The 11,049-nt window shown below is 37.9% G+C and overlaps 1 protein-coding gene across 1 annotated transcript in view; it reads left to right on the top strand.

Annotated features, from left to right (window-relative positions):
- kntc1 (kinetochore associated 1) overlaps positions 1 to 11,049 on the top strand; it is a gene marked incomplete at its 5' end in the record, with an annotated part of 76,753 nt that overhangs the window by 15,994 nt on the left and 49,710 nt on the right. Inside the window, 4 exons of the mRNA XM_016462490.1 lie at positions 900 to 971; positions 1,099 to 1,218; positions 1,884 to 2,027; positions 3,272 to 3,367. Coding sequence (XP_016317976.1) covers positions 900 to 971; positions 1,099 to 1,218; positions 1,884 to 2,027; positions 3,272 to 3,367 — 432 coding nt within the window. The remainder of the gene's footprint in view (positions 1 to 899; positions 972 to 1,098; positions 1,219 to 1,883; positions 2,028 to 3,271; positions 3,368 to 11,049) is intronic.

The following is an 11,049-nucleotide window of genomic DNA, read 5'->3' as shown; positions in this document are numbered from 1 at the left end:
ACTGCCTGTTTAGCCCCGCCCACCGATTCTACATCACTGCCTGTTTAGCTCCGCCCACCGATTCGCACATGTACAGTAGTAGAAATAACGAGAGAGGCAAACGCGGGTCTACACAGAAACAAACGATAAAGATGCTCCGAAGACAAGACGTTGTTCAGTGCCAATCTGTGGAAAAACAGTCTTTGCTGATCCCAACATTAGGAAAGAGAGGATGAACTTTATTTTTAATGATAATGCGTCAGTAAGAAAACTGTCCTTTGTTCACTTAATTTGACTGCGGATTAGTTTACAAACAAGGCACAAAGTTTGAAACTAAAAGGCGATGCTGTGCTGAATATATTGGATCAGACAGTAATGTCGCAGTGTGAGTAACTGTTTTTATTATGTGATCACTATTGCTCTGTCTGTTATTACAGATCGTTTGATATGTACTGAGTATTTATGTGTTTTTAACCTAAATCACAGCAGCGCCCATCTATGAAGGATGTAGGCTGTCAAACATACACAACTGTTAGCCAATCATAGCAGTGGGCGTTTACTTCCGGGTCTACAATCCGCCACACCTATTCAAACAGAGCATTGCGTTCTGATGAGTGTGTGTTCACGGTGTGTGTGTGTTCACTGCTGTGTGTGCGCACTTTGGATGGGTAAATGCAGAGCACTAATTCCGAGTATGGGTCACCATACTTGGCCACATGTCACGTCACTTTTTAACTAATTTAATTAGCCAAAGTGTCATAATTGATGTATAGTCATAAAAATCATTGACCCTCAGTGAAGTTAAGCTTTAAAGTCTTTGTCTGGTGGACCTGCTGCGAATGGGCCGAAGTAAATGCAACGACTCTTTCTCTCTCAGGTTAGTTATGTACTCATTTATTGATTGATTTGTTTTCTAATAGAGTGACTGGCCTCATAATGGACTGGTCCTGGCTGAACTTGGCCTGCCTTCCCTCTGGAGGTCTATGGGTTTGGTAAATGTCAAGTTTGTCCCACATTTTTAATCTGTTTGACCACATTCCTGGTAAGTCATTGTGAGAAATAGTAGCACTGACCAGAACGATGCGTTTGTGCTCAGATGAGAATGACATTGTTTTTCAGGCTGAAAACTGTGTATCAGAAGAAGTGCTAAACCTGCGGTCACTGGTGGCTAACCTCAGACAGCTGTGTGAGCTCGACTCCAAATACAGCTGCCGTCTGTCACTGTCCGACTACGAAAGGGTGAGTATGTGAAACACTGGCTGTGAAAGACTGCGATAAAAATAACACATTAAAAACAAAGTTATAATAATAGTTTTAGAAAACCTATTCATTTGTTAGTAAAACCCCAAAAAAACCCAGTGCTGTGTAAAATACTTATGAATATACAGTGAAATATTACAGTGATGGCAATTTCTTAATTATTTCAGGTTTGCATATGAGGTTCAGTGTTTGTAGTCCCTGCGTGATTTGATAGAGGATTTAATTTGTGGTGCTCAGAGCAGTGCTCTGTGTAAAGCAATGATTTACAAATCATACAGATCATACATTACAGACATTTACAAATCATCATTCATTATTATCAGTTATTATCAGTCCTTTACTCTGTCATTTCTATTGCAGCTCTATTTTAATTTTAGCTCGATGGACCCTTTCCACAGTCATCAGCATCATAAATTCAGAGTTAAAAACAAATATATATATATATATATATATAAAAAAAAACGAGTTAACGCTGCCAAGGGTATTTCTAATACAGCGATTGTAAGAGTGATGGTGAATTTAGCATTGTTCTCTCCTCTGACTGCCGTTATCAATCTCTCTCTGTTGTATTTCTCTGTGAGAGTCGTGAACGCTCTCAGTATTCCCGGATGAGCTGTTTTCTCTCTGTGTGTGTGCTGTGGCAGGGAAGCACGCGCAGCATGGCCTTCCTGATGCTGGATAAGGTGCAGGCCCCGGAGCTGGTTCCTGCTGTGATTAAGAGCAGTGTTCAACCCTATGCTCTTGAGAACGGATTGGACCTGGACCAGACCCTCTTACACTACATCAAGGTCAGACGGGTTTCTCTGTGCTCTTCACTGAGGGCTGCACAGATCATCAGTAAAGCATCGTTATGATGATTGAGTGACAATGAAACAATGATTTCCAGTGCATGCAAACTTAGCAGATTACTGAGTGCACTGTTAGTTAGTGTTTACTCCCTAAAATGTTTAACAATCTCTTTATTTGTGAACAATTCAAAAACAGAATCAAGAAGTTGCCATTTAAATTAATCTCTTTATTTTACAGATATGTTTGATCATAGATGGATAGATATTTTACCCTAATTTTCATATTTATTCATTTTAAAATTATATATTTTAGTTTTTTTATATAAAGGATCTTGCATTGCATGCTGTTGTTGTTTATGAACTCAAAGCACACTATTCCAGAGAGCGCGTTGGACCGACGAGATGACTCTGCTTTTTATTCAAGTATGAATATTATAGGCTGTATATAATAAATAGCAGTTAGATATAAGATTAAATTGAATATAAGTATTTTGGGGTATTATTTTACATCAGTTTAAATGGGGTCAGATTGTACTGTGAGAGAGCTTGGGAGTGTTTAAGAAGAAGAGACAGACAACAATTATAAACTGAAAATCAAATGTGTATTTACAATATTCACATGAAACATAAAACAACACAATAAAACTAGGAAACCTCAGACTGTTAAAAGCATAGTCCATGACACCATACCCTAAAACAGTCCGAGTGTGTTGATAGTGCCAAAGCTAGAGTCCAACAGTGAGCATACAGTCCGAGTGAAAGCCCAGCACTGGTGAGAGTGAGAGCGTTTGCGTGCCATGCTGCTTTAATTTACAGACTCTTTTAAAGACACATGCATTTAAACAGGTAAGAGGAATAAAAGACACCATGCAAATCAGTCAAAACTAATCCAAGAAATTAACTCCGTTTTCCCATTCCTAGTAAATGTATTTATAGTAATTACAAATATATTAGTTACACCTTTTAATGTCAAGGTTGCAATTAATTAGGTTATTAGTTTGGTATTAGTTCAAAACCTGTTTTTGTAGCCGCCTTGTGTCTTTTACAGGTTAATATAAACCTGATAAACACTTGTGCATTCAGACTCCTAGCACAATGCTAAGGATTTGGCCTGTCCTTGATATGTTTGTACACATTATACAGTACATCAGGAGTGTGCAAGTCTATCTCTAGGGACCAGGCCTTCTTTTGAATGAATTGTTATGATAAGTTTGATTGATTGTTTTGATGCGTTTATTTTTCAGGAGCTGCTAGACTGCTGCAGTTCTCAGATCACTTCTCTCTTCACTGAATGGGAGGCCAAAGCTGTGGCTGTGCTGCGCTGCATGACAGACACGAATGTGAGATCACCGTATACTGATACACACAATCACAGTGGGTTTATATAGAAGCTTTATTCATTCACAACTAGTGATGCATCTGTACTCACTGTGCCAAAACCAAAAATACCCATTTAAAGCCCCGAACCCTTCTTTGAGAAAACCGTCTGGCCTTCCTCGCTGATCCTGACTGAAACACGCTTCTCGTGGGATGGAGAGGTATCAGTGCTTTTAACGAGATCATGAACTGAGGAGTCAAATCTCGCTTGATCTTTAGACATGTAACAGATCAGTGTACTATATAAACCTCGGTCTCACTTTATTTTAAGGTCCAAGTCTCGCTATTAACACCATTAACTACGACTCTCACCTCAAACTCCTAATTTGCTGCTTATTAATAGTGAGTAAGGTAGTTGTTAGGTTTAGGTAAAGGGTATGATTAGGGATGCAGAATATGGTCATGTAGAAGAAATGCTTTATAAGTACTAATAAACAGCCAATATGTTAATAATAGGCATGCTAATAAGCAACTAGTTAATAGTGAGATTTGGTCCCTAAACTAAAGTGTTACCAAAACATCCTGTACGTAGCAGCAGGGTTCCCACGCATCCTGGAAAATGTCAAATGTCCTGGAAAATCTTGTCGTACTGGAAAATTATTATTTCATTTTTTTATATAAAGTTTTCCTTTAGCCAAGAACGAACGGTTTACCACTGGCCCGAAACCATGTTAGAAAACATTTGAATGGCCATAAACCAGAGTGAATCTGCGTCTCATTCAGAGCTCCTACGGTTTGTTTCGTTCAGATGTTTTTATGTAGCATAATTTCTGTGGATGCACCGATACCATACTGGACCTGATTCTGCTCTCCTGTACTCGTACTCATTAAAATGCCCAGATACAGAGCTGTGTCCAGACAAACAGAGAGTAGAATGGAGTTATTAGAGATTAAGCACGCCTATGAACTACATGTATGTCAATAATATAATGCTAAACGTTCAGTATTCACGCCGATACAGCTGATGTGCACGAGCTGATAATCAGAGATTTCCCTTCCTCACAGACATCCCTGGAAAGCCTGTAGTTTGGTCAGATATGCCAAAAGCAAGCAAATAAAACAATGCACAAGTTACACAAGTTACTTGATGGTAAGGAGAGAGAGCGCGCACTTCTGTTGCACGATCTTGATCGCTGTTCGCTCACTTAACACATGCGTCATTCGGATTAAAACTAAACCGTAAATATAAAACAAACAAATTATAGGGGCATTCACCATAAACATTTATTCTAAACGTCAAGCATACACGACTATCTAAAGTGAAAGTAGCAGCCTGTGTGAAGTGCTGTGGTGATGCTGTACGCGTCTCTCGTTCTGCACCAATACAAATGTGTTCTGATAGCTTGATATTAATTGCATTATATGAGTGCTTTGGAATATAAGTCGCAGCACGTGTCGGATGATAAAAAAACTCTACTTATATTCAGAAAATGTGTTCATCGCTGTTACAAGATTTATGTACAGTATACCATTCCCTGCATCGTTACAAGAAAACGTCTTGTGATTACAGTACTGAGCCGCTGCAATGGAGCAGCTCTAATGCGCTATTAAATTAAAGATGAGATATGATAGAGAGTTTGACAGCTGTCTGTCAGCACCGCACCACCGTACTCCGGTTAAACACAACATCTTAACTGCAATAATGCAGATATTCACTGTATACAGGGCTAGACATTAACTCACCAGCCACTGTGGCGAGTGGTTTTCCAAAATTACTAGCCACTTAGCATTTTCACTGGCCACAGTTTTGTTGTTGGGTAATTACGTTTAATATGACTAAAGTTACTGCATACTAACATTTATTTAAATTGATTTCCAGGTCATTTTTTTGCCTATTTAAAGGGCATTTTCCCTAACCTTATTAAATGCATGCGTCATCTTTCATATCAAATTCTTGCATTTTATTAAATAATTTCACTTAATATAATAAGACACTATAGGGCTGTTACCAATCAAATGAAATCAGTATTAACAAAACCGATCTTTCCACTGCTGAAGAATCAGAAGTGGCATTTAGATGCATTTACATACAGTTTAATGAAGCTGAAATGTAGCATGAATGCATTAAACTGTACAATTACAGCATGTTATGAGCTTGCTGTTTTAAACCAGTTTTTTTTTTTTTTAAATATACAAATATGAAATGTTGGAAAAAATGCAAAGATAAGCTACTTTTAAACATGAAAGTAAACCGCCAGCAGGTGGCAGCAAGTGACTGTTTTAATGAGTGAGTCATTGAGTCGTTCATTCAAATGATTCATTCAGATGGCTGATTCATTCAAGAATGAATTCATTCACTGAATCATTGACTCAAATTATTCATTCAAAAACACGAATCGTTCAGTAAAGAAACACCGCTGTGTCACTCCTCTATGCGCGACTGTTCTGCTGCGATCTCTGTTTGAACTATTTTAACCAAATCGAGCAAAAACAGTCAACATTGATAATATTGTACTAAAATGTAAGTCACTTAATATTAACTACTCGTTTGTAGTCTTGTATGAAATCAATGTCAAGTTTGCAGTTGTGGTTTTCAGGGAGAACGTGTCGTGTTGCTGAACTAGGCTATATGTTATAAACATAAAAACTACATATTTACCACAGTAAGTTTCTTCTGTGTGCAGTTGTGTTCATTTGTTTTGATTTCTCCACGAGATTCTCTCACACTCAGACGAGACTGTTACTGTCAATACATTATTATTTACTATTATTATCAGAATGAAAATCAGAATCATTCTCGCCTGAAAATATCCTCCTGTCCCAGACGAGCATTAATGTGGAGCTCCGCATCTGACGAGCGTTAATGTCAAGCCCTGACTGTATATTAGAAAACATCAACATTTCAGTTATTAATAAAGAATATTACTTGCAACCTGTTTTTAGTGAGATGGATGGGCCTGCATGTTTGCACACAGATCGTTATTCTCTCGCGCCCCGTAGTTTAGGAACCGCTGCGATAGAGCAATAAAGTAACCAGAGACTGTAACACAAGCTTGTACAGTACATTTTAATGGGCGTAATTAAGTGTGAAAATAACTGAAGGAAATATCTGTTTGCTAAATCAACTAAGCCAACTAACATTATTCATATTCTTTGGGTTTCTGTACCCAGTATTTTTACAAATCACAAATTAAATGCAGGTAATGGTACTCAGTATCGCAAGTACCAAAAATACAAGTATCAGCCTCGTTCTGGAAAAAGTGCTATCGGTGCATCGATAAAGTCAGACCATTGTGTTTTTGCTTCAGGTTTTGAAACTTCATCTAACTGAATCTCATTTAAATCAGAAACTGCTCTTGTATGCAGCATCTTTATTTGGATTGTGATTAAAGTGCAGTGTTTGCCTCTAATTTAAAATGGCTACAGAGAGTTTGGCCTGTAAAAGAGCACAACACATTAGCCGGTTAGTAATGTTTGTAGTGAACTTGAAAGCAGCTGTTAAGAGTAATTCAGTAACTTGTTAACTAATGATTTTGATTATTGTCAAAAGTAGGCTAGTAGTACTTCTGTACAAAGTCGATTCTGTAATCCGTGCCCCTCAGCAGCTCTGTTAGCAAATGTATTTATAGTAATTACAAATATATTAGTTACACCTTTTAATGTCAAGGTTGCAATTAATTAGGTTATTAGTTTGGTATTAGTTCAAAACCTGTTTTTGTAGCCGCCTTGTGTCTTTTACAGGTTAATATAAACCTGATAAACACTTGTGCATTCAGACTCCTAGCACAATGCTAAGGATTTGGCCTGTCCTTGATATGTTTGTACACATTATACAGTACATCAGGAGTGTGCAAGTCTATCTCTAGGGACCAGGCCTTCTTTTGAATGAATTGTTATGATAAGTTTGATTGATTGTTTTGATGCGTTTATTTTTCAGGAGCTGCTAGACTGCTGCAGTTCTCAGATCACTTCTCTCTTCACTGAATGGGAGGCCAAAGCTGTGGCTGTGCTGCGCTGCATGACAGACACGAATGTGAGATCACCGTATACTGATACACACAATCACAGTGGGTTTATATAGAAGCTTTATTCATTCACAACTAGTGATGCATCTGTACTCACTGTGCCAAAACCAAAAATACCCATTTAAAGCCCCGAACCCTTCTTTGAGAAAACCGTCTGGCCTTCCTCGCTGATCCTGACTGAAACACGCTTCTCGTGGGATGGAGAGGTATCAGTGCTTTTAACGAGATCATGAACTGAGGAGTCAAATCTCGCTTGATCTTTAGACATGTAACAGATCAGTGTACTATATAAACCTCGGTCTCACTTTATTTTAAGGTCCAAGTCTCGCTATTAACACCATTAACTACGACTCTCACCTCAAACTCCTAATTTGCTGCTTATTAATAGTGAGTAAGGTAGTTGTTAGGTTTAGGTAAAGGGTATGATTAGGGATGCAGAATATGGTCATGTAGAAGAAATGCTTTATAAGTACTAATAAACAGCCAATATGTTAATAATAGGCATGCTAATAAGCAACTAGTTAATAGTGAGATTTGGTCCCTAAACTAAAGTGTTACCAAAACATCCTGTACGTAGCAGCAGGGTTCCCACGCATCCTGGAAAATGTCAAATGTCCTGGAAAATCTTGTCGTACTGGAAAATTATTATTTCATTTTTTTATATAAAGTTTTCCTTTAGCCAAGAACGAACGGTTTACCACTGGCCCGAAACCATGTTAGAAAACATTTGAATGGCCATAAACCAGAGTGAATCTGCGTCTCATTCAGAGCTCCTACGGTTTGTTTCGTTCAGATGTTTTTATGTAGCATAATTTCTGTGGATGCACCGATACCATACTGGACCTGATTCTGCTCTCCTGTACTCGTACTCATTAAAATGCCCAGATACAGAGCTGTGTCCAGACAAACAGAGAGTAGAATGGAGTTATTAGAGATTAAGCACGCCTATGAACTACATGTATGTCAATAATATAATGCTAAACGTTCAGTATTCACGCCGATACAGCTGATGTGCACGAGCTGATAATCAGAGATTTCCCTTCCTCACAGACATCCCTGGAAAGCCTGTAGTTTGGTCAGATATGCCAAAAGCAAGCAAATAAAACAATGCACAAGTTACACAAGTTACTTGATGGTAAGGAGAGAGAGCGCGCACTTCTGTTGCACGATCTTGATCGCTGTTCGCTCACTTAACACATGCGTCATTCGGATTAAAACTAAACCGTAAATATAAAACAAACAAATTATAGGGGCATTCACCATAAACATTTATTCTAAACGTCAAGCATACACGACTATCTAAAGTGAAAGTAGCAGCCTGTGTGAAGTGCTGTGGTGATGCTGTACGCGTCTCTCGTTCTGCACCAATACAAATGTGTTCTGATAGCTTGATATTAATTGCATTATATGAGTGCTTTGGAATATAAGTCGCAGCACGTGTCGGATGATAAAAAAACTCTACTTATATTCAGAAAATGTGTTCATCGCTGTTACAAGATTTATGTACAGTATACCATTCCCTGCATCGTTACAAGAAAACGTCTTGTGATTACAGTACTGAGCCGCTGCAATGGAGCAGCTCTAATGCGCTATTAAATTAAAGATGAGATATGATAGAGAGTTTGACAGCTGTCTGTCAGCACCGCACCACCGTACTCCGGTTAAACACAACATCTTAACTGCAATAATGCAGATATTCACTGTATACAGGGCTAGACATTAACTCACCAGCCACTGTGGCGAGTGGTTTTCCAAAATTACTAGCCACTTAGCATTTTCACTGGCCACAGTTTTGTTGTTGGGTAATTACGTTTAATATGACTAAAGTTACTGCATACTAACATTTATTTAAATTGATTTCCAGGTCATTTTTTTGCCTATTTAAAGGGCATTTTCCCTAACCTTATTAAATGCATGCGTCATCTTTCATATCAAATTCTTGCATTTTATTAAATAATTTCACTTAATATAATAAGACACTATAGGGCTGTTACCAATCAAATGAAATCAGTATTAACAAAACCGATCTTTCCACTGCTGAAGAATCAGAAGTGGCATTTAGATGCATTTACATACAGTTTAATGAAGCTGAAATGTAGCATGAATGCATTAAACTGTACAATTACAGCATGTTATGAGCTTGCTGTTTTAAACCAGTTTTTTTTTTTTTAAATATACAAATATGAAATGTTGGAAAAAATGCAAAGATAAGCTACTTTTAAACATGAAAGTAAACCGCCAGCAGGTGGCAGCAAGTGACTGTTTTAATGAGTGAGTCATTGAGTCGTTCATTCAAATGATTCATTCAGATGGCTGATTCATTCAAGAATGAATTCATTCACTGAATCATTGACTCAAATTATTCATTCAAAAACACGAATCGTTCAGTAAAGAAACACCGCTGTGTCACTCCTCTATGCGCGACTGTTCTGCTGCGATCTCTGTTTGAACTATTTTAACCAAATCGAGCAAAAACAGTCAACATTGATAATATTGTACTAAAATGTAAGTCACTTAATATTAACTACTCGTTTGTAGTCTTGTATGAAATCAATGTCAAGTTTGCAGTTGTGGTTTTCAGGGAGAACGTGTCGTGTTGCTGAACTAGGCTATATGTTATAAACATAAAAACTACATATTTACCACAGTAAGTTTCTTCTGTGTGCAGTTGTGTTCATTTGTTTTGATTTCTCCACGAGATTCTCTCACACTCAGACGAGACTGTTACTGTCAATACATTATTATTTACTATTATTATCAGAATGAAAATCAGAATCATTCTCGCCTGAAAATATCCTCCTGTCCCAGACGAGCATTAATGTGGAGCTCCGCATCTGACGAGCGTTAATGTCAAGCCCTGACTGTATATTAGAAAACATCAACATTTCAGTTATTAATAAAGAATATTACTTGCAACCTGTTTTTAGTGAGATGGATGGGCCTGCATGTTTGCACACAGATCGTTATTCTCTCGCGCCCCGTAGTTTAGGAACCGCTGCGATAGAGCAATAAAGTAACCAGAGACTGTAACACAAGCTTGTACAGTACATTTTAATGGGCGTAATTAAGTGTGAAAATAACTGAAGGAAATATCTGTTTGCTAAATCAACTAAGCCAACTAACATTATTCATATTCTTTGGGTTTCTGTACCCAGTATTTTTACAAATCACAAATTAAATGCAGGTAATGGTACTCAGTATCGCAAGTACCAAAAATACAAGTATCAGCCTCGTTCTGGAAAAAGTGCTATCGGTGCATCGATAAAGTCAGACCATTGTGTTTTTGCTTCAGGTTTTGAAACTTCATCTAACTGAATCTCATTTAAATCAGAAACTGCTCTTGTATGCAGCATCTTTATTTGGATTGTGATTAAAGTGCAGTGTTTGCCTCTAATTTAAAATGGCTACAGAGAGTTTGGCCTGTAAAAGAGCACAACACATTAGCCGGTTAGTAATGTTTGTAGTGAACTTGAAAGCAGCTGTTAAGAGTAATTCAGTAACTTGTTAACTAATGATTTTGATTATTGTCAAAAGTAGGCTAGTAGTACTTCTGTACAAAGTCGATTCTGTAATCCGTGCCCCTCAGCAGCTCTGTTAGCACCGAGTTCAGTCCTCTCTAGTCACTTCACTGCAGGGTTATCACTCTCTCCACGAGCAGAGATGTGCTGTGGCCAATCAGA

The sequence above is a fragment of the Sinocyclocheilus anshuiensis genome, unplaced genomic scaffold, assembly GCF_001515605.1.
Source record: "Sinocyclocheilus anshuiensis isolate Anshui unplaced genomic scaffold, SAMN03320099.WGS_v1.1 scaffold973, whole genome shotgun sequence".
NCBI lineage: Eukaryota > Metazoa > Chordata > Actinopteri > Cypriniformes > Cyprinidae > Sinocyclocheilus > Sinocyclocheilus anshuiensis.
Note: the sequence above shows the minus strand (reverse complement) of the source record. Positions and strands in the feature narration are given on the sequence as shown.